General features: G+C 38.5%; 1 protein-coding gene across 1 annotated transcript in view; it reads left to right on the forward strand.

The window, feature by feature from the left end:
* The first annotated feature begins 9,415 nt into the window (after positions 1-9,415).
* Positions 9,416-24,742, forward strand: part of FBXL2 (F-box and leucine rich repeat protein 2) — a 45,975-nt gene continuing 30,648 nt past the window's right edge. Inside the window, 5 exon segments of the mRNA XM_081073112.1 lie at positions 9,416-9,497; positions 14,540-14,601; positions 14,745-14,838; positions 18,969-18,980; positions 18,982-19,049. Coding sequence (XP_080929238.1) covers positions 9,495-9,497; positions 14,540-14,601; positions 14,745-14,838; positions 18,969-18,980; positions 18,982-19,049 — 239 coding nt within the window. The 5' untranslated portion in view covers positions 9,416-9,494.

Here is a 24,742-nt window from a genome sequence, read left to right on the forward strand (position 1 = left end):
TGCCACGAATTGATTCCTTCTTCCCTCTCGCCCCGTCCTGTCTCCCAGCATTAGCACCGTTTGGTGAAAGAGGCAAGATTTGCATTCCTCGTAAGTAGAGTAATAAATATCACTACTGTTGTAACGGGGACACTGGTGGCACTCTACAGTTTACACTCCTTTCTATCTCCATGTACTGATCAACAAATATTTATTGAGCACCCACAGCGTGCCTGCCCTGTTCTAGACCCTGAATGAGGCTACAGTCTGTCCAAAAAATGCTCACACTTAAATAATAACAGATACTTAAGGAAGATTGAAGAAGTGATGGGTGCTGAAAGAAACAGATGACTGTCTCCATGACAATGAACTAGGACACAGACATTGAAAGATCACCTACTTTCTTTTTAAGGTAAGAACTGAGATTTGAACCCACATCTGATTTACTACAGGTGTCACTTTTCAGCTCACATAATTTTTGAAGTGTACTGAAAAGCAGTCCCCTCCCCTTGTCAAATACAAGGCTATTACTAGTGATGAATTCCTTGGTGAAATAAAACCTTACTTTTAAAATACAAACACTCTAGGATGTTAAATGCGTGAGGACTGACACTCATCCACACATAAGTGTAAATGAATTTGCTTTGCTACTTCTCTTCTAACAGCTAGCTGGTAACCTAAGGAGTGAGATTTTGCATGTCTGGTTTGGTTAGGATTGTTTAAAGCCTAATTATTGCTGAGAATGGAAGGGAGGGACCACAAGGCAGCTACAGGAGCTACTGACACTCAGGAGCTGTGCCTACTAATGATATTGGAAGTCAGTTAGATTTACTACCTAATCCTAATGACATTTTAAAGTTTGTGTTTATTCAGATCTGTCTTGGCCTGTCCCAGTTTTGGGAGATGGCATGCTCTAAAGGTTTAATTGGGACAACTGCTTTAGAAAACTGTTTGTTTCATATAAACATATACTTCCCCTATCACGCAGAACTCCGCTCCTAAGTGTATATCCAAAAGAAATAAAAACGTATGTCCACTAAAAGATTTGCCCATAGCAGCTGTATTTACAATAATTAAAAATCGCAGCTTTATTTGCAATCATTAAAAACTGGAAGCAACCCAAATGTCATCAACAGATGAATAGAAAAAGAAACTGTCTTATTTACACAACACAATCCTATTCAACAATAAGAGGAATAAACTACTGATACACTGAATAATGTGGGTGAATCCCCAAAATATGCTGAGTGAAAGAGCCTCATACAAAAGTGTTGACATTGTATGATGCCATTGACCGTGAAGTTCAATAAGGGGCAAAATTAATCTGTGATGAAAACAATCAATACAGTGGTTGCCTTTGAAGGGGGTAAGAACACAAAGGAATTTCTGATCTAATGGGAATATTCTGTATCTTGATGAGGGTGATGGTCACATGAGTCTGTATATTTGTCAAACCTCACTAAACTGTACACTTAAAATCTGTGCATTTCATTGAATGTCGTTTATACCTTAATGACAAATATTTCAAGAAAAATAAGTTCAGTCCTTGCCCTAAAGAATAAATAGGTTTACTAGAAGAGAGTTTAATAAAAGGACCACATACGGAGATGATGGCAAGGCTGGGAGAACGGATAAAGGATGGTAAACCTTTCGGGACTACCAACAGCAGAAAGTTACCACTTTGAGGCCTGAAGGTGTGAGGGGAGGATGAGGTGTTCCTGAAACCCAGCAAGAACTGCGGTGATGAGAGAGGCTGCTGGAAAGGGGTGGTAGCCATAGGTACAGGAACAAAATCGCTGCCACTAGTCTGGTAGGGAGCGAGCGGAAAAGAAATACCCAAATACCTCTCTCTTCTTCTACCCTTCAAATTCCTCCTGATGCCTCCTATTGTCCTATTGGCTGAACCATTTGACAGCTGGAGGGCAAAGGAGCACAGGTGCCATAGTCCTTAGAGGTTATCTTCCCAGGGTGCCTAGTCTAGTTGCGCAGAGAAGGGTGGAGAGTGGATCTGGAAAGGCAACTGGAAAACAACCCACACCGTCCATCTATTCTTTTCTTTCGTCTGGATGAAAATAATTAAAACAGGAAACACAAAGTTGTATCAGTTTCAATATGATGTGGGAATATGCCAATTCAATCAAATTCTCACTTGAAGCTGAACTGTAATATTAACCACCATCAGAGGTTATTTTCCCATGAGTGCTGTTTCACATAAAGAGAAAAGGGGAGAAGTAAACAATTATCATAACATATAGATGCTATAGTCCTCACTTCTATAACTGGTCATGAGGCCTTATCTGATAATCGTTGATTGCAGCATTCTTCCACTCTCTGGGCACGTTGGCCTATGTGATCGTCTCTTTTTAACGGGAGGGAGGGACCCACACTAGTGGGAGGGAACAGCATTGCAACAAGTTCGTGAACTTAATTGTCAGGCCTCGTAATAGTCCCCCCTCCCTTATGCAAGGTTGCCAGGTCCATGGTTTCAGTTACCTGCAGTCAACTGCATTCCAAAAATATTAAGTGGAAAATTCCGGAAATAAACGATTTATAAGTTTTAAATTGAGTGCCGTTCTGAGTAGCACGATGAAATCTTGCACTGTTCTGCAATGTCCTGCCCTGGGATGTGAATCATCCCTTTGCCCAGAGTATCTGCGCAGTATACACTCCCTGCCTCTTAGTCATTTAGTAGCTATGAGATGGACTGTTACAGTTATCGCAGTGCTTGTGTTCAAGATTTTACTTAATAGTGGCCCCAAAGCACAAGAGTAGTGATGATGGCAATTTGGATATGCCACAGAGAAGCCATAAAGTGCTTCCTTTAAGTGAAAAGGTATGTATGTATAGGACAAAACATAGTATATGTAGTATATATAGAGGGTTCAGTACTATTTGTGGTTTCAGGCATCCACTAGGGGTCTTGAAAAGTATCCCCTGAGAATAAGGGGGGACATCTACTGTTAGATGTCCATATTCTTAACAGTACTTTTGGCCCTCTGCCATTTTCCATGGCAATCTTCTTTTGTTCTCTCCTCCACTCTCCATTTTTTGCAACTCTCTACCACCTCGAAATTCATCCCCTTTTCAGTTCCCCTCCTCCCCTAGCTTCCCATACATACAAACACACCACTCATAAATATTCCATGGTGATTACATTTGTAAATGACAAATGGCGCAAGCTTAGACTGAGAGACCCATTATTGGTATTCAAAAGAGTTTTGCTTTGGTTAGGATATTTCAGCGTTCATGCATTCAAAACGGTGTCTGACTATGCTCAAATCACTGGATAACCCATAGAGCAGTGTTCACTGTCCAACTTGGTCTCTGAGTTGTAGGGAAAGTTGGTTTCCTGTCTAAAATCTGACCAAGAATTCTAATCACCTGGATCATTAAATAGGACCTCTTGGTGTAATCAATAATGATTTTAAAATTTAGTTAGTCTAGCTGGCTCACTTATATCTTGTTATATCAGATTTCTCCTGGGCAGATAGAGTGAGAAGGATTAATATTGATCATAGTTTTTTTTTTTTTACAGTGAAGTAATGGATAGTGATTGTCCTAAACAAACTTAACGTATTACTCTGGTACTGAAAATTTGCTTCACAATGTTATATGTGCACTAAAAAGTAATTACCTTGCATTGATCACCTATGATAACCAGGCACTTTAATTTATATTTTATCTCTAATCCTTACAATAACTCTATAATCAGTTTACAGATGAGAAAATGGAGTTTTCTAAGTAAGTTATGCAAATTGCCCAATGTCACATAGCTAGTATGGCAAAGATGGGATTTGAATTCAACTGTATATGATTCTAAAGTTTCTACTTTTACCTTCACACCATGTTATACGTTATAAACATTTCTTCCCATGAAATTGAGGTTAAATTCTAGAAAGGCCAGATCTGGTGTTGATATTCTATGTCCAGGTGAGAGAAAGAAACTGTAAGTAACCTCTCGAACACCTTGTGACTCTACAGCTTAGGTCACTGTATTGTGATTATATATTTATAGGTCTGTCCCTTTCTCTGGGGGTGAGGGTAGGATCTTACCATCTCTGTATACCAATGTCTACCACAGCCTCTATTCTAGTGTCTGGCCTGTAATAGTACTCAATAAGTGTCTGATGAAGAAATGAGTGAGGTACTTTCCGCGGTATTGCAGACACTCCATTTCCCACAGTCCACCTGGTTGAATACCTGTTCGTCTTTCTTGACTCAATCTAGCATCATCTCCTCTGTGAAGTCTTCTTTGTGATGTCATCCAATCTCTCCACTGATGACTCTCTCCTTTGTGCTTTCACTGTACCCACCTGAATTGTCGTCTCTTTAATGGAACGACTTGTATTTCTCCACAGCTCTGTCTCTCCCACTAGGCTGAATGTCCTTGAGGACAGAGATCATGTCTCTTCTATATTTTTATTTCTGGTGCCTCGAGAAGCACCTGGTTCATAGTAGGGTCTCACCCTATGTTTGATGAATTAATCATACACCCTGATCTGTTGGGTTAACTCATCAAAGGACCCCAAGGAGAGAGCATGTCAAAGATCATGGTAATGCTCTCAGTAAAATAAGGAACTCGTCAAGGGATAGCATAGGTCTTTTTTTAGCATCTTCTTTTTAGGGCAGTGACAATGTACTTTCATTTTTTTTTTCAACTCTCTGGTAGCTAGTACAGTGTCTGGCACACACAGTAGGCACTTAATTAAGCTTCGATGAATGGAAGAGGGAATGAATACATGAGCCTCAAAAGAAATATATACCAGCCAATGTAGAATTTCAAACCTGATGGATCTGAAGCAGTCTCACAAATCATCTGCCACCAGCCAGCAGCCACATAACTGAAAAATCATTGCACAATGTAGCATTTACATGCAGGCTGCCTTCAGGGCTGTGGAGGTTGTGGGCTGTGTCCTGAGTAAACACAGGCTGCACTAAAGAGCCATTGTGGGCGCTGGTAGTTCTTTCAAGTTCCTCTGGGGTCTGAAGTTGATTTGCAGCTGGAACCAAGTCCCTGCCAAACCCCCCCCCCCCTTTTTTGGGCAGTTGAATTATTAACTAAAAGAAAACCATTTAGGGTGTAGCAGTTAGCAGCAGACTGCCAATAGTAGGACATTTTTGTTTACTCAGAGTGTTTGCACCTAATTTAATGAAAATTAGGAATGAGCTCTCAGAAATCAATTCAGAAGCTCTGGCCTCATAGGAAGACAAGTTTTGGACTTGGCAGGAAGGCAGTTCAGGGTAGCCAAGGACTGGGGCTACCGTGCTATCCCCCAGGATAAGACTTATGTCCAGGTGGGTGTTATCTACGGGTTGCTTCTGTGCTGGCTTTTCAGGGCCCCTGGCAGGACCCCAGTGCTCCAATCTCCCAAATAGCTCCTGCAGTCTCCAGTTGGAATCCTTCAGTATTCACTGAAGACTTTCATCCTGTTGACATGCAAAATGTCACTGAGGGACAACTCTGCCAAGGAGTCAGAAGAACTGGGTTTAAGTCTGACTTCTGCAATTTAATATCTATGGAACCATGAACATGTCACTTTACAACTCTGGGCCTCACTTTCTTTACCTATAAAATGGAGAAGATAGTGCTACGTAACATACAGGGTTCTTGAGATTGGAATTACTTTGTAAATCAAAAAACTTTCTACATATAAAATGGATATCTATAATAATCTCTACATGCGTGGTACCTTAGCACATTGCATCACTCTGTAAACCATTTGAGGGCAAAGGCTGTGTCTGGTTTTGTATCTAGCTTCTAGCTCAGTGCATGGCACAGAATAAATGCCCAATAAAGAGTAGGTGAAAAAAAAAAGAGTAGGTGAATTGAGCAAGGCTAATTTACAGCAGCAGGAAGGATAAGTATACTCCCATCTTCTGTCATGTCTAACATTAAGATCATCACTTTAGAGATCTCAGAGTAATCACTGAACTATGTCCTTTTGCTCTGGGAAAGCAGGGCAAACCAACCACCTCCACTAAATTTTCTGTGGAACTCACAGCCATTAAACACGATGACTGTTATTCTGGGGACCGTTCATCTCAGCTCTTCCTAAGATAATTCATGCATTATTAATATAGTCCTATTGTACCCATTGATATACATATACTTCTCAGGCTATGTACCCAAATCTTTGTTCAGAAGAATGGTCATCATGTACATGGGACATGGTGAGAAGGCAGGAAAAAGCCAACCTAATGGTGTGACATATTAAATATCTCTCATCTTAGCCCATATGTTGATTTTGCTTTCTACTGACGTGTACAAAGGCATAGGTTGTTTTTAATTTACTTTGTGAAGTAGTGTGATAGAAGGACCCGAGATGCCCGGCCATCAGAAAACTGGATTCTACTCTTAGTCTATCATCAACCTATAGTTGGGTTAATCATTCCTTTGTCCTCCATTTCTTGTTCAAGAAAGCCCAGCAATGGAGATTTGACTTCTAAGGAGACTTCCATTATTCTGTTTGGGTCCAAGGGCCCCTTTTCTCATGCATGGTTTTCTTCTGTGTTTAGAATGTCCTCTGGTGGCCAAGCTGGAATCTCCACTCCTATGCTCCCAAAAGCTGTCAGAGCATGGGACCAAATGTGGACTCCACTGGAAAGAGAGTTGCTATGTGGTTGTCTTTGTCCTGCCACATAGGGCCATTTGGAAAGGCAAAGAGACTTTAACAGTAAGAGGGCAGAGGTTTAGATACTGTATGGGCATATAGCCACTGAGGACCTACCCACACCAGACACTGAATTAATGCCCAATTAAACCCGGTGGAAGGGCGTACCTACTCTGGGAAGACTTGCATTATCTGCATCTTGGATTGCTAGGCATGCCATCCTCGTCTCAGTCCCTGTTTACTTTTTTTATGCCATCCATAAAAAAGTAGCAAAAAAAATTTTTTTTTAATAAAAATAAAAATAAAAAAGGTAGCCAAGCTTGCTTTAATTTATTGAAAAGGATAGAAATAGTGTTGGGAGAGTAATTAGAAGCCCACGTTTTTTTCGTTATGTTATATTTTAAGACAGTATATTTTCCTGTCTACTGACTTTTTAGAGGACCCTGCGAAATAGCCTGTGTAAGAGTAAATGAGCAAATAACAGGATTGCTCCGTTGCTATTTGGACTTTGTTTTTAAGGAAATTTATCTTCATTCACATGAAAAAATAAGCAAATTCCTAATTTCAGCTTCGCCAGCTCCCAACAAAAATGTACCATGTGTGCCTACAGAAGCAAATGGGAAAAAGTATGGAAAGAATGACTCATTATTCAGAGCAAACGGTTCTGTTACCAGTGAACAGAGGGCATTGTATGGATTGATTAGGTGTTGCTATTGACCAAATTATTGGGAAAAAATGGAGGAGCAATAAGAACTTTTGAAATGCTGCAGAGGAAAAGCTATTATAAACATAGTATGTTAAAAAATAAACCCCGGGCCAGCCCGGTGGCTCAGGCGGTTGGAGCTCCATGCTCCTAACTCCGAAGGCTGCCGGTTCGATTCCCACATGGGCCAGGAGGCTCTCAACCACAAGGTTGCAGGTTCAACTCCTCGACTCCCCCAAGGGATGGTGGACTCCGCTCCCTGCAACTAAGTTTGAACACAGCACCTTGAGCTGAGCTGCCGCTGAGCTCCCACATGTCTCAGTTGGTTGGAGTATGTCCTCTCAACCACAAGGTTGCTGGTTCGACTCCCTCCAAGGGATGGTGGGCTGTGCCCCCAGCAACTAACAACGACAACTGGACCTAGAGCTGAGCTGCGCCCTCCATAACTAAGACTGAAAGGACTACAACTTGACTTGGGGAAAAAAGTCCTGGAAATACACACTGTTCCCCTTCCCCAATAAAAAATTTAAAAAAGAAAAAATAAATATTATTCTGGGGAGCAAATTACTCTACAAACAATTTTGCAAATATATACCTGGCCTACAATGAAAATAAAACAGGCACACAAGAGACAAAAAAATGAGAACAGCAGCAGAAACAACAAATGATAGAAAGAGAACCATAGAGAAACCAGATATTGGAGCTATTAGATACAGACCTTAAAATAATTCTATTTATTATATTTAGGGAGATAAAAGACAAGCCTGAAAAATATGGTAGAGATCTAGGAACTATAAAAAAATTACAAAATGTGAAGTCTACAACTAAAAGTTATAACTGAAATGAAAAATTTAGTGGATGTTTTTAATAGCAGATTAAACATTGCTAAACAGAGATTTAGTGAGCTTGGAACCTAGGTTGGAAGAAAATATCTAGCATGAAGCATAAAGAAACAAAGGGAAGAATATATAAAATAAAAAAAAAATAACAGACGTAGAGAATGTGTGAAGATCAAGCATATAATTTAAGTGCTAGAGGAAAGGAGAATGGGGCAGGAAAATATTTGAAGAGATTATGGCTGAGGATTTTTCTCAATTGATAAAAGATACCAAGCCACAGATAGTAGAAGACACACTCGTATAAAGCCAAGAAATATAAATATAAAGAAAGCCATACCATAGGATCATCATAGTAAAACTGCTGAACCCCAAAGATGATGGCTATGAGGTGGAGAGGGTGAGAAATGGATAGACTCAGGATTTATCTAAAGATAGAGTCAAGGATATTTGTTAGTGGATTGGATGTGAGGTGTGAGGAAAGGAGAGACTCAAGGATGATTTGTAAATGTTTGTCCCCCAAGGGGATAGTGGGAACATTTACTGATATGAGGATGAGGAAGACTGGCGAATGAGTAAGAAACTTGTCTTATTGGGGCTAAGTTTGAGATGCCTTTTAGACATTCAAGAGAAGACAGTTCGGCAGCTGAATATGTCTCTTCTTCACAGACTTAATGGGCTGGGTTTGAGAATACCTAAAGTTCCCTTCCACCGTATTAAAAACATCCAACAAATTGCTGTTTGATTTAATAAACTAGAGTGTGTGCACACAATGCTGTTCCATGAATTGACGTGCGAAGATAAATTTTTAATTGAAAAAAAGTAGATTATGAAAGTGCATATGGTTTGCTTCCATTTTCAAGCATGCAGTATGTTATCATATATATTTCGTTGGACGCTTGTCAGCAGATAGAGTATAAGCAGTGGTTACCTCAGATGCTGGAAGTTAGTGTGGTTTTATTTTTTAAAATTCTTGTTACAGTTAGCTTAAAATGTCTTCAACAATCATGTGTTACCTGTGTAATCTGTTTCTTAGAGAAAGAATCCATACAGGGCTCTTCCATCTGGGCGGTCTGTTGCTGGGTTACCAGTCAGGTGAGGGAAGGCAAGGTGACCAGGATGATGACGGACCAGACGCGGAGCAAGAAAGGCCAAGAGGCCCCTCTCAAAAGCCGAGACGTGGGGGACACATGGGGCGGTCCAAAGGGCACCGCCCCTGCCGTCACGTGCCCGCCGCCAGCCAATGGCCGTCTCCCGAGCCCACCTTAGGGACGGGGCGGGGCGCCCAGCTGGCGTCACCAGGACAACGGGCGTTGCCGGCGCCTTGTGACTCCCGGCTGTGGGCGCGTTCGCGGCTCTTCGGCCATGGTGAGTCTGGGGCCCACGCGAGTCCAGCCGCCGCGCCCGAGCTGTGTCGCTGCGCGGCTGCCTGCTAGGTTCGGGCGGGTGGCGCCGGGGTCGCGCGGAGAGTCCGGGCCGAGGCCTGCGGGGCGGACGGGCTGGGCGGGCCCCGGGGAGGGGGAGCCCTGGAGGACGCGGAACGCCCTCCTGCCCCGGGGCGACCGCGACGCCGTGTGCTCCAGCGTGGGACGTCTGGGCCACTGCTGGGATCTCTCGCCCTGCCCCCACACCCAGGGGACCACCGGACAGCCTGACGCTGTTTGGCTCCGGCGAGCCTGCGAAGCCACCCGGAGAGGGTGTGGTTTGAAAAAAAAGAATATGTATGAATATCACGTATTTTCATGTTAACGCTGTGTTTAGTGCGAGCTCGGTGCAGTATTTACGGAACGTTGTGAATTTCACACATAATTCTATGCAATTATATGTATATAATATCATACGTGTGTATTTCTTTCAGATTCATCATTCTGACAGGTCTTTTAGCCTGTGGAAATTTAAATTGGTAATTTTCGAGATTTCCCCCGCCCTTTTAAAAAAAATGGGGACATTAAAGCTGGAGGTTTTTTTTCCTTAGGGCAGCACCCTCCCTCGGGGACTTAATGCATGGTTAGAACATTGTAAACGTCTTAAATCATTGCCTTTATTCAGTAAACTTGAGAGTGGGCATGTTACCTGGCCCCCACGACGACCTGACTTGGAAGATTCAAATGAGGTGTTGACTTGAATAGACAGAATTCAGCGAATTGCCAGCCAAAGGTGTGATTTGTACAGAGGCTGCCTTCCAAAGGGTGTAAAAGAAGAGAGGAGATGGGAACACACCTTTGGTATAGAATATTTGAGAGGGTGCGGGTAATAAGGGAACACCTATGTTTAAGAAACTGTTTGTTTATTGCTTTATTTAACCATCAGTAATTTAGTGTAGATTGGTGAAGTGCTAGTAAACTGAGAATGCAGGTTGCTCCCCAAGTGCCTTCTGGAGAGAAAAGGGTACCACTTGGAACCCTGGCTGGCTCTGTCTTCAATAATGAACGAGGGAGAGGCATGGTAGTAAGACAAGGTGGATGGTCTGTATCTTTCACTGACTCAGGAAAAAAAACACACAAAAAACTGCCAGGTGTGTGGCTTATCAGTAACCGGGAAAGAACATCACCCATAAATAACAGCAATTGTCTATTTTGTGTTTCTTTTTTATTCTGAATTGCTTTTAAGTAACAAATTAATGGAGCCAGCAAGAGGTTCTGAAAATGAATTTTGCAAAAATCCAAATGTTTAAAATATTGCAGTGACATACTTTTATGTGTTCTATGTATGAAAAGCCCTTACAATTATAGCAAGGAGAAAGGAAGAATATTCAAGAATTAATTTTCACAGCTCTCTGAAGTCTCATATTCCTTTTGTTACCCATTTTCCTTTTCTTCTTCGTCCACCCACTCCCTTCCGACCCACAGTCTGCCTTGATTCACTGTTGTGAACTTAGGAGTATTATTTACTCTAAAATTAAAGCATTTTACCGTAATTATGTACTAGTGGTTGCTTTGCTAAACTTAGAAATGGTTTGCTTTGTGTGTATCGTTAAGCATGAAGAATTTATTTCATGGAAGGGATTTAATTGAGTGGATAAGATGATGCCTGGGCTCTACGAGGGTGGGAGGGTTGGGGGGAGGGGGAAGGAATGGTTTGTATAGGAGGGGGCATAAGGAGGTTGCCTTTTAGCCATCCTTGCAGCGGTGAAGTATCTCCTGTTATTGATTTACACTTCCCTAATGACTAGTGATATTGAACTTTCTAAAATGTATTTATTGGTGATTTGCGTATCTGCTTTACAGAAATGTCTATTCCAATTCCATGTTCATTTTTAAACTGGTTTATTTATCTTTTTATTGTTGAATTTTTATAGTTCTTTACATGTTCTGGATATATGCCGTGTCAGATATGTGATTTGCAAGTATTTTCTCCTATTTTGTGGATTTTCTTTTCACTTTCTTGATGATGCCCTTTGAAGCACAAAGGTTTTTAGGTTTTTTTTAGGTTTTTTTTTTTTTTTAAAGATTTTATTGGGGGAAGGGGAACAGGACTTTATTGGGGAACAGTGTGTACTTCCAGGCCTTTTTTCCAAGTCAAGTTGTTGTCCTTTCAGTCTTAGTTATGGAGGGCGCAGCTCAGCTCCAGGTCCAGTTGCAGTTTCTAGTTGCAGGGGCCTCAGCCCACCATCCCTTGCGGGAGTCGAACTGGCAACCTTGTAGTTGAGAGGACACGCTCCAACCAACTGAGCCATCCGGAAGCTCAGCGGCAGCTCAGCTCAAGGTGCCGAGTTCAATCTTAGTTGCAGGGGGCGGAGCCCACCATCCCTTGTGGGACTGGAGCTGAAACAGCAACCTTGTGGTTGAGAGTCCACTGGCCCATGTGGGAATCGAACCAGCAGCCTTTGGAGTTAGGAGCATGGAGCTCCAACCATCGGAGCCACTGGGCCGGCCCGAGGTTTTTAGTTTTGATGAAGTCCATTTTATCTATTTTTTCTTTGGTTGCTTGTACTTTGGGTGTCATAGCTAAGAAACCGTTACAAAATCCAAAGTCACCAAGATTTATGCTTATTTTTTGGGTAGGGGGTTATAGTTTTAACTTTTATATTACTTAGGTCTTTTATCCATTTTGAGTTTTTTTTTTTTTTAATATGATGTGAGGTAGAGATCCAACTTTATTGTTTTACATGTAGTTATCCAATTGTCCTGGCACCATTTGTTGAAAAGACTATTCTTTCCAGCATTGAATTATCTTAGCACTCTTGTCAAAAATCAGTTGCCCATAAATATGAGGGTATATTTCTGGACCCTTAATTCTGTTTCATTGATCTCTATCCTTATGCCAGTACCACAGTGTTTCAATTACTGTATCTTTGTAGTAGGTTTGCAAATCAGGAAGTGTGAGCCCTCCAACTTTGTTTTCCTTTTCAAAGTTATAGTTATCTGTTGCTTAATGACGGAGACACATTCTAAGAACTGTGTCATTAGTGGCTTTTGTCTGTGTGAGCATCAGAGAGAGTGCATTTACACAAACCTGGATGGTCTACCTACCATACACCTAGGCTGTATGGTATAGCCTGTTGCTCCCAGGCTACAAACCTGTACAACATGTTACTGTACTGAATACTGTAGGTAACTGTAACACAGTTACAAATATTAAGTATTTACTTATAGTGATAAGTATTTATCTAACCATAGAAAAGGTACAGTAAAATACAGTATAAAAGATAAAAAATGGCACACGTGTATAGGACACTTACCATGAATGGAGCTTGCAGGATTGAAAGTTGCTCTGGGTGAGTCAGTGAGTGGAGTGGTGAGTGAAGGTCTAGGACATGACTGTACAGCACTACACACTTTATAACACTGTACACCAGCATCACCACAAACACATGAGTAACGCATTGTTCTGAAACATTACAGTGGCTGTGATGTCACTAGGGCAATAGGATATTTTCAACTCCATTGTAATCTTATGGGACCACCATCATTATGCAGCACATGACGGTGTTTTGGCTATTCTGGGTCCCTTGTATTTTTTTTAATGAACTTTACGATCAACTTTTCAATTTTTCAAAAAGCAAAAAAAGGCAGTTGGCATTATTGCTGGAGATTTCATTAAATCTATGAATCAGTTTGGAAAATGTTGCTAACTTAACACTATTAAATCTTCCAATTTATGAACATGGGATGTGAGTATTTTTGTCTTTATAAATTTCTTTCAACAATGTTTTTTTTTTAAAGATTTTATTGGGGAAGGGGAACAGGACTTTATTGGGGAACAGTGTGTACTTCCAGGACTTTTTTGTTCCAAGTCAAGTTGTTGTCCTTTCAATCTTAATTGTGGAGGGTGCCATTCAGCTTCAAGTTGTTCTCCTTTCAGTCTTAGTTGTGGAGGGCGCAGCTCAGCTCCAGGTCCAGTTGCCGTTGCTAGTTGCAGGGGGCTCAGCCCACCATCCCTTGCGGGAGTCGAACCGGCAACCTTGTGGTTGAGAGGATGCACTCCAACCAACTGAGCCATCCGGGAGCTCAGCGGCAGCTCAGCTCAAGGTGCCGTGTTCAGTTTTAGTTGCAGGGGGCAGAGCCCACCATCCTTGTGGGACTTGAGGAATTGAACTGGCAACCTTGTGGCTGAGAGCCCACTGGCCCATGTGGGAATCGAACCGGCAGCCTTTGGAGTTAGGAACATGGAGCTCAAACCGCCTGAGCCACTTGGCCGGCTCTCTCAACAATGTTTTGTATAAGTTTTCAATATATAAGTCTTGCACTTCATTAATTAAGTTTATTCCTGAGTATTTTTTTCTTTTTAATGCTGTTGTAAATGAGATTGTTTTTTTTAATGTCAGTTTCAGATTGTTCATTGCTCATGTGTAGAAATACAATTTATTTTTATATAAATATATCGTATATTTGTATATTGTATCCTGCAACCTTGCTGAACTCCTTGATTAGCTCTAATGGATTGTTTTAGAATTTTCTATATACAAGGTTATGTCATCTGTAAATAGAGGTTTTACTTCTTCCTTTCCAATCAAGATGCCTTTTATTTATTTTCTTGCCTAATAGTCTTGGCTAGAACCTCCAATACAATGTAGTATAGAAATAGCTTTTAGCTTTATGTTGCTACTTTTATGAAATGGTGATAGGGTATAAACTATTTTTGTATCTATCAATATTGAAGTGTGGTGATTACCAGACTTAGATGAAGGTCAAGGGGATCAAACATATGGTGATGGAAGGAGAACTGACTCTTGAGTGGTGAACACACAATGTGATATACAGATGATGTATTATAGAATTGTACACCTGAAACCAATGTAACTTTACTAACAATTGTCACCCCAATACATTTTAATAAAATAAAATATTGAAGTGTGGCTTCATAAAATTAGTGTCATAGATGTAGGACAGTGATTGGGGCCGTTCTGATCTAAAAAACATGTTACTTTTTAAAATTGAGGAATGCTTTCCCTTTTTATTTCCTTTTAGGTTTTCTCAAATAGTGATGAAGGCCTTATTAACAAAAAGTTACCCAAAGAACTTCTTTTAAGGTAAGTGTAGATAAACTTTAGGTAAAGAATTCAGATTTGATTCAGTCATCAAATTCCAAGACAGTCTTCTTTCGCACTGTGAGTCCGTAGCACAGAAAAACAGACAGAATTAGCCTAACTGACTTTTTGTTTTTGTTTTATAGAATGCTGTTCAGCTTGTTGTTAAATTTTACTTGGTCTAATCCAGAATGTACTAAGTATGTACATAACATTGGTCTGGATTCTTTTTGTAATGTGGTAAGTATTGTAATAATCTTCAGTAGGTGCCATTGTTTTGGTATCGTAGATAATCTCAATGTCAGTAACGTGAGGAGAGATTATTGTTACGGTTATGAGCTCCTGAAGTCATAGACATTTAGTTGTTTTCTGATAAACTGATTTTAAAGGAAGTGCAGTTGTATGTTCTTACTGAGCATTTAAAATGCTGTCAGCCCAAATATTGGTTTGTTTTTATCCATTTTATGAGCATTATGTGCTAAGTGATAGTGAGTACTATAAAGCAGGCTTTTTGTCCTTTATTTCTGGTACCACTGAATATACAGTAAATGGTGTTTTCTTTCTCATTTTACCAAGTAAAGCTATCAACCAACATTTATTGACCCTGAGGCACTGCAATTTTAGTACTCTGCAATCATCAGAAAAATCTTATTTTAGATTTGGATGTTAAATTTTAATTGTTTACAAATAATTAATACATGTTCACCTGGTAATCTTTGAGTAGCATTTCCCAAACTCTTCTCATATCACTGATGTTCCATCAAACAGAACCAACGTTTTGTGATCCAATTAGTATGGGAAACACAGGGTTAACAAAACCAGTTTCTTTGCTGCCTGACTTCTCAGAGTCTTAGTAGGCTAATGTGCATGGTAGTGCTCCCAGATGGACAGTTGTGGCATTTTAAACTTACTGACCATGGAACCCTTCTAATACTCCATGGAAAACATTTGGGGAAATGCTGGCATACATACAATAAGATTGCCCAGATAATTCCATTCCTTAGCTGTGCTAAATCTCATTTTAACATTTGGGGAATGAGTATGAGTTTTGTTTACATGTTGGACTTCACTGGAGTCCTCTGTAAATGCCACAGATTACTGACCTTTGCTGTCTTCAGTATGTTAGACTTTCTCTCTGGAATCAGAAACGGGGTGAGGACTTAGCTTTTTTGTAGTGGTGATCACATTTCAGGGGCTTCAGAGGGTGTTTCATTAGTCATCAGGTGTTGTTTGACACTGTTGTCATGAGCTCATTTTCTTGTTAATAAACAAGAAAATTAATTTAGAATAGGATCATGTGAAAAATACAGCAATTATATTTTATTTCAATACAGCCAAGCTTTGTTTGGATAAGGCAGAATATTTTTGGCATTTTTAGGCCATTTTAAAGTTAAGAACGTGGTAACAAGGAAGGAATGATACGTTTATCATATAAACCCACAAGAGGTCTTCATCAAGTACAATAAGCTGTTGTATGGCTGGGTTAGGTTGGGCGGGCTGTTGTTAGACAACTGCAGAGGATGCCGTCCATAGCAGACTACAAAATGGTGTCCTTTGGGATTGTGCAGTGTTTCATTCTTGGTCAGAATATTTCTAGCACAGACATCAAGCTGTAATATAAATATGCCATTCTTACTCTGGGGAATCGTAACCAGCCTCGGGCAGACCTATGTTAGTCATTCACCACTGGGGTGTGATTAAACTCCACCATGCTTGTGAATATTGCAGCAATCTGTGACTCAGGGCCGCTAACTTAATGTTGTTTTCCCTTCTGGTAGGTTTAGCTTTTACACGGTACTCAGCCATGGAACAGTTTCTGTCTACTCACACACACACACACACACACACACACACACACACACACACACACACACACAGGAATTACTTTACTTTCTGTGATAGTGTGATTTCTGAACTGCTGTTTTTAGGACTTTTAGTTCTTTTAAAGATCTATGATGGAGCCAGCTGTTAAGAATCCTGGTGTTACAGTTTTTGAATCGTGCCACAGGGCTCATACATAGATCATTTTTCACAAAGAATTTGCCATTTGACAGCAAATATGCATAATATGTCTATTTGTAGGTTTGCATTCCCACTTCTGTTCTTATTTTGGAGGCTGAAGGGGAATTTAAGTTTTAAAGTACTGCCACTACAGGTTTTCTCTGACTTGTGAATCTCCAAATTAACTCTGGCCAATCATGGTATTTTGATCTTTGTTGGCCTTTGAATCATTTCTGCCGTTTTACTCTCTTTCTAGTCTCTGTTATACTGGTAGTAGCTCTCCCCTTTTCTAGCTACCCTTCCTAAGCAAACTTTTGAAGAAGGGTTTGAACCACGGTACCAAAGCAGCCATCTTCATCATCAGTTAATTCCACAGCAAAGTGAGTGAGTGCAACAGTCTCCGCCTCATGGAGCTTAAGTGTTGATTGCTCCGTTAAATGATGTCTTCATACTTTCAGTCCGTCCTAGCCTTACATTTTTACTTCATATTGTAGACGTCTTTGTGGCAGTGCAGACTGTTGTTCCTATTCTTGTTGAATTCCTATTCACCTACAGTCTTCATCAATAGATGTGATTCTTTGACTTGATGATAGTTTACTTGCTCCCATGGGAGGTTGGTTGTTTTCTCTTGTGCCATTTTTGACTGGCATCTGTTACCATCCTCTTAAATTCTCTACTAGCTTCCACTGCTGATTGCATCAAGTGAAGCCTCAGCTTCCCCTTTGGCCATTAACAAGCATAACGTGGGACTATGTGCTGGTTTTCATCTCTTTATCACTTTGAATCACTCAGAAAAATCTGTGAGTTTTTTTCATCTGCTCATCTTATTGTTAATATTAAGACTGCCCAACATTATTAATTCACAAATTCTGTCTAGCATCCATTTTTAGTTTGTTACAATTTTTTTTTTTACAATTTTACTTTTTCTATCCAGCTTTCATTCATAAAGTAAAGGTACTCAGGTTCTCCTTCTCTACGCATTCACTCTCATACAGCTCAACAAATAGCTTGTAATTTTACTCTTCCTGGGGTGTCAGTTATATAATGCTTATAACAATGGGAATGTTTAATTTGTTGTAATCTACATATCTATTAGTGAGTTGGGTTGACCTTATACATATTTGTCCTCATCGTAATTGTGTATATTACTTTTGGAGCCAGTCTTGGTTGAGATTTCAGCTCTCCCCATTTACTGGTTGTGTGACTGCAAAGTGACTTAACTATCTGGGATATAAATTCTCATATCTGTAAAATGGGAATAGTAATATTTCTTGCCATATTGCTAGCTCTTAGAGTACCTGGCATTTAGTAAATGTTAAATAAATTTTAGTTTATTATTATTAATTATTATGAATTTTGGGTGCCTGAATACTCAATGCTGTTTGATAATGCAGTCAGTTTTAATGCAAACAACTGTTAAGAGCTAGGTGTCTTGATATGGATCTTAATATATGCTACTGCTAACAATATCTCAGTAAAGAATCTGATTATTAAGTAAATTAATGTAGCTCAGTGCTTCATTTCATCAACCTGGACTAATTCAACTTCAGTGGAAAATGCATATTGCCACCTTATATTAAACTGACGACTACTGGGGCTTGAACAGATTAGTGGTAGTGTGATGACAACTGATAATTATTTTGCTTTATGAAAAAGGCAGTCTCTTGGAAGGAGCCATTTCTCTTTTGAGAAAAGGAGTTTTATGTGAGTCGAATATTGGCCTAAAACTCAGATTATAAATTTTAATACTAATTTGTTTGACCTTAAATTTTTACTTTTATTATGGTTGCTTTCAGATATTAATGATGAAATGAAAACACATGCAAACTGTTTCACAGGAGATAGGGAGTGCTACATGTTGTAAATATTTTAAAACATCCTGAGGTAACAAAGGTCTTGTTAGTAATAAATAACAATGAAAGAAACCTCTTATTAGACACATTTTTTAAAAATCACCATTTATGTGATTTTCTTTCATTTTAACATTTATGTGGATACATAACATGATTAAGTACTAATAGTGTTGGTTGGCTTGATGAAGGAGGGTTTGATTGCCTCAAACAGGATTGCTGAGTCTAATAATTCTGGGCAAATGAAAATCAACTACACAAAACATATAATTTGACAGTTTTACGAGTTTTCTAGGGAAAATTATAAAATGACTAGTGCATACATTTTCAAATTTTCCTTTTCTAAAGTTTAGAAGCCAATTCCATGGGTGAAAATAACTGTGGGGTTTGTTTGATAATCATTAAGTTACAGCCTAGTGCTTATGTGTAATCATGGGCCCCTGGGGAACAGTGCAGCAAGTGGCTCATTCCTGTTTCGGGCATCATTGAGTGGGTGTCCTGCCTGCTGGTTGGTTTCAGCACTCCATGGACCTTTTTCAAGGACGGGTGCCTTCACCTCCTGCTGATGCCTTACATATATATTCCAGGGCAGCCTAACAGGTAAGATGCTCTTTTGGGAGTACGTACTGCAAATTCAAGTTTAAGCATCGATGCAGATTTTTCTTTTTTTTTGAAGAGTTTTTTTGGTTTGTTCATTTCCATAGTTGTTTTTGTTTGTTTGTTTGTTTTTACCTTGCATAAAGCAATGCAGGACTGAATCTGTGTGTCAAAGTCAATCGCAGAAGCTTAAAGGCTCTTCCTTTTCATTACTTCTGTATACGATTATATACTATTTTAGGGTTGGCATCTAAGTCCAAATCATGGCAGAAGAAGTTTTCCTCGGTCTGGGTTAGTGGTATGCTTGTACATTAAAACTCTGATGAAGATTTTGTATTTTTCTTTTTCTTTTTTATCTACACCAAGATGGCATGAAACACCAATAAAGCTCCACAGATAGGAAGGCTAGAACTAGGACTTTATCCCTGGAAAGTTGTGTTAAGAGAACCGTTAATTAAAAAACTGTGAGTTCAGTAGTTACAACAGAAAAGATTGGTTAATTTGACTCTATGAATAGTAAAATGTGGCAAAATATACCATACCAAAGATAAATAGCATAGGGGCAGGTGAAATAATTAGAAGACACAGAAAAGCAAGGGCTCTGTTCTTCAATGAACAAAGAAAAAAGCTCTTACAAGTTATTAAGAGTAAGGTAGATTAAGTCTTAGAAAAAGGATTTGAAGAGGGTGCGAATAAAGGAAGAAATAGAAATGGCCAATAAATGTATAAAACGCTCAGTCAAGCCCATATTTAAATACAAATCAAAATAATGAGATATTGCCTATTTGACTGGCAAAATCAAAAGTTTGATAATACCAGTTTTTGGCAATGAGGTAGGAGATAAACACTCTAAAGTACTTTAGAGGTGGGAATATAAACTGTTCTCACCATTTAGTGGGATCACTGGGGAAAAAATTCAAAATGTGAAACGTACATATTCACAATTTCCATTTCTAGGAATTTGCTAACAGATATATTTGCAAAGATGTGTATACCAGAGGTGCCAAAAAAGTGTACACACGTTTTAAGAGATATTATCTATGTATTACTTTTTGAAGTTGAATTATAGTAGCAATGTGCAGTGTCACATTTGCTCAGAAGATGGTGTTAATCAAATAAATGCTAGCATCACCGTGCCACAGGCAGGACAGTCAAAAGAAAATGGCGGAAGTACAGTTGTCATTTGAGGAGCGCAAGACCATTTTGAAGTGGTATTTGAAATTCAGGAACATTGTGGAGTACAATGACAATGGAGGTTTGAGCATGCAACAGAACCTCCAACACACCTAACAATTGCACGCATTCGTGATAAGTTTGAGACACATGGTACTGTGTGAAGAAATTGAAATGGCATGCGCAGCAATACAAGTGGACACTTTGGTCAACCTTGCTCAAGTAGTTTGCCGTCATCAGAAGTGTCTGGACACTGATGGTAATTACTTTGAGCACCTCTCTAATTGTAGAAGTCAAACGTGACTTGTATTCATCTGTTATTATTGGTATATATTGAGTATTACAATTTTAATACAGTTTTTTCCTTTCTTAAAATGTGTATACATTTTTTTGGCACTCTCTGTACAGAAGTGTATATACTGAGGTATGTCTACAAGGATGATTACTGCCGCTATTTTTTTAAACTGTAGTTAAATTGGATTACAGAATTGGATTACTCATAATTCTTGGTTAATGATACACTTCATCACTATTCTGTGCATTGCTCTCCCCGCCCCCACCATCATGTTAATATTATCAAGAACTTTGTATTTATGATTCCTTCCTTTAAAGAAATTTATCTTGAACATATATGACTAAACAATATACTTTTGCTTAACTTTGTAAAAAAAAAGTAGATCTTCTAAGACACAGTTTTCACTCAAAATTATGTTACTAAGAATGATACTGCTGCATAATATTCTATTGTGTGAATATACCAAAATTCACTTACTGGATTTTTTGATGAGTGCTTGTGTTTCCAGTGTTTCGTTAGTAAAAGCAGTGCCGCTGTCAGCATCCTTGTTGATGTCTCCTGGTACAAATATCTCTCTAGGTGTGGCATTGCTGGGCTCTACAAATATTTAAATTTATATTAATTTTATATTATTTTATATTGTTTATTATTTATATTATTTATACATTTTATATTATTTAATATTAATATATTAAAAGTAATATTAAATTGTATTTCCAAAGTGGTCTTATCAATTTACATTCATACAAACAATGGATGAGACTCAGCTGAGTCATCCTTCCCAACATTTAGTGTTGTTACACGTCTTAAGTGTAGAATAGCATCTGATTGTGCTCTTGATTTGAATTTTCCTGAGTTCTAGGAATGTGGAGCATCTTTTTATATGGTTGTTGGTCACATGTATTTTTCTCTTCTGTAAATGCATATTTATATTTTTTGCCTGTTGGGTTGTTTATTATTGATTTATAAAAGTTTCTCCCCCTTTTTTGTTTTTAATACTATTGTATCTTCTATATGTTTTTCTTCATCCAATTTTCCAAATAATATCTTAGTTTAATCTTTAAAGTGTGCAATTTGGGGGTTTAATAATTAAAACTAATATTTTATTCACTATGATTATTATTACAATTTTTGTAATTGTTGTGACTTAAATTATTCTCCCAGAACTGTTCATTTTTTATCTGTTATTCTATCTTATCTCTTACTCTTTTCCAAGTTCCTTGTAAATTCTGGGAACTCTGATTACTTCCAGTCCCTGAAAGCGTTCGATTCTAATTTGTTCTCTCCCGTGTTCATTCTACTTCTTGAAAGTATCTGTCTTTTGCTTATGCATTCTTTCACCTAGTTGAACCTAAGGCTTTTCCTCTTGGGTGTGCCTATATGTCCATTAAGCATTTTGTAATTTCTGATGCTTATTTTGGATGAAATATTCCATAACAAAGTATATCTAACTTAAAAAAAATTGAGACATACATAAAATTGACATAACATTATGTTAGTTTTAGATGTACCATATAATGATTCAATATTTGTATGTATTGTAAAATGATCACCACAATGAGTCTAGTTAACGTCTGTCACTGTACAGTTACAAATTTTTGTGTGTGATGAAAATGTTTAAGATCTCTCAGAACTTTCAAAAATGCAATACCGTATTATTAACTGTAGTCACCACATTATAAATTACATCCCTATGACTTACTTATTTTTTAACTGGAAGTTTGTATGTTTTGACCCCCTTCACCAATTTTGCCCAATTTCCTGACCTCCTGCCTTTGGCAACCAAAATGTGTTCTCTGTATCTATGAGCTCAGTGTCGTGTTTTGTTTTTTGGTTTCCACATGTACTAAGTGAGATGATAGAGTATTTGTCTGTGTGACTTATTTTACTTAACGTAATGCTCTCAAGGTTCACCTATGTTGTTTCATATGGCAAGATTTCCTTCTTTTTTATAGCTTAATAACATTCCAGAATGTATAGTGTGTGTGTGTCACATTTTCTTTATTTATCCATCGGTGAACACTTAGATTGTGTCCATATCTTGGTTATTGCGAATAATGCTGCAGTCAACCTGGGGATGTTGATATCTTTTCTAGTTATGTATTTGTTTTCTTCAGATAAATACCCAGAAGTAATTGCTGGATTGTATGGTGTTAGTGGACCAGTTTCATTGTTTTGCATGTGGCTGCCCAATTTTTCCAATGCCATCTATTGAAGAGATTGTCTTTTCTCCCTTGTATATTTTTGGTTCCTTTGTTGACAATTAATTGATTGTATATGTGTGGGTTTATTTCTGGGCTCTCTATTCTCCATTGATCTACATTTCTGTTTTTATGTCAACACCATACTGTTTTCATTACTATAGCTTTGTATTATGGTTTGAAATCAGGGAGCATGATCCCTCCATTTTTTTCTTTTCTCTCAAGATTGCTTTGGCTAATCAGGGTGTTTTGTGGTTCCGTATAAATTTTGAGATTGTTTCTTTTATTTCTGTGAAAAAGAAATTAATTGGAATTTTGATAGAATTGCATTGAATCTGTAGATTGCTTGGGCAGTATGGTCATTTTAACAAGATGTTTTCAATTCATGAGGATGGAATATCTTTCCATTTATTTGTGTCTTCAATTTCAGTAGTGTGTTATAGTTTTCAGAGGACAGATCTTTCACCTCTGGTTAAATTTGTTTCTCATTTTTTTTCTTTTAAGTTTCTAGGTATATTTTTATGCAATTGTAAATGGGATTATTTTCTTAATTTCTCTTTCTGATAGTTTGTTAATAGTGTATAGGAATACAACAGATTTCTGTGTATTGCTTATTAGATCCTACAGCTTTACTGAATTTATAGTTCTAACAGTTTTGGTGGAGTCTTTAGAGTTTTCTATATATGATACTATGTCATCTGTAAATAGTTCAATTTTATTTCTTTTGGTCCAATTTGGATGCCTTTTATTTCTTTTTCTTGCCTAATTGCCCTGGCAACGACTTTAAAACTGTGATGAATAAAAGTGGTGAGAGTGGGCATCCTTGTTTTCTACCTGATCTTAGAGGAAAAGGTTCCATCTTTTCTCTGTTGAGTAAGATGTTAGCCGTGGGCTTGTCAAATATGGTTTTTATTATGTTGAGGTATATTTTCTCTATGTCCACTTTGAGAATTTTTATCATAAGTGGATGTTGAATTTTGTCAAATGCATGGTGTATGATCCTTTTAATCTATTCTTTTTTTTTATTAATTAATTTATTTATTTATTAGTTTCAGGTGTACAAAACAAGGTAATACTTAGACGTTCATCATTTATATCCCTCATACTGTGAACCCCCCTCCCCCCATCCACTATCCCTCCGACCTCACACTGAACCATCACATTATATATATAAAATTATAGTTGGCATTCATTAATGTTTAGCTTCTGGTGTACAATGCCATGATCAGGTATCCACAGTATCCCTGAGGTGGTCTCCCAAATAGGACGCATGTCCATCGGATACCCAACAAAATCTTTACAACATTATAGAATACCTTCCCCAAATTAATTTTCAAAAAAACCCTGAGGCCATCTTGTGGTTACCAGCTGCTTCTAAATCCCTTCACCTTTCCCCTTATCCCCAACCCCCTCCCACACACCCATCTAACCACTCTCGGTTTTTTCTCTGCGTCCCCAAAACTGTCTCTGATTAGTTCTTTTTAATCTATTCTTGAATTGGGTTTGCTAATACACTGATTGATTTGTGGATGTTGAACCATCCTTGTATCCCTGGAATAAATCCCACTTGATCATGGTGTATGATCTTTTAAATGTATTGTTGAATTCGGTTTACTAATATTTTGTTGAGGATTTTGCATCTATGTTCATCAGGGATATTAGCCTGTAATATTTTTTCTTGTGGCAGCCTTGTCTGGGTTTGCTTCAAGGTAATGCTGCCTTGTAAAATGCATCTGGAAGTGTTTCTTTCTCTTCATTTTTTGGAAGAGCTTGAGAAATACTGGTATTAATTCTTCTTTAAATGTTTAGTAGAATTCACCTGTGAAATCATCTGGTTCTGGACTTTTGTTTGTTGGGAGGATTTTTTTTAGCGATTCAATCTCCTTACTAGTAATCAATCTTTTTAGATTTTCTATTTCCTCATAATTCAGTTTTGGTAGGTTTCATTCTAGGAGTTTATTTCTTCGAGATTGTCCAATTTGTTGGCAAAAAAGCGTTCATAGTAGTCTCTTACAATCCTATGTATT

The sequence above is a fragment of the Rhinolophus hipposideros genome, assembly GCF_964194185.1.
Source record: "Rhinolophus hipposideros genome assembly, chromosome: 14".
Taxonomy (NCBI): Eukaryota; Metazoa; Chordata; class Mammalia; order Chiroptera; family Rhinolophidae; genus Rhinolophus; species Rhinolophus hipposideros.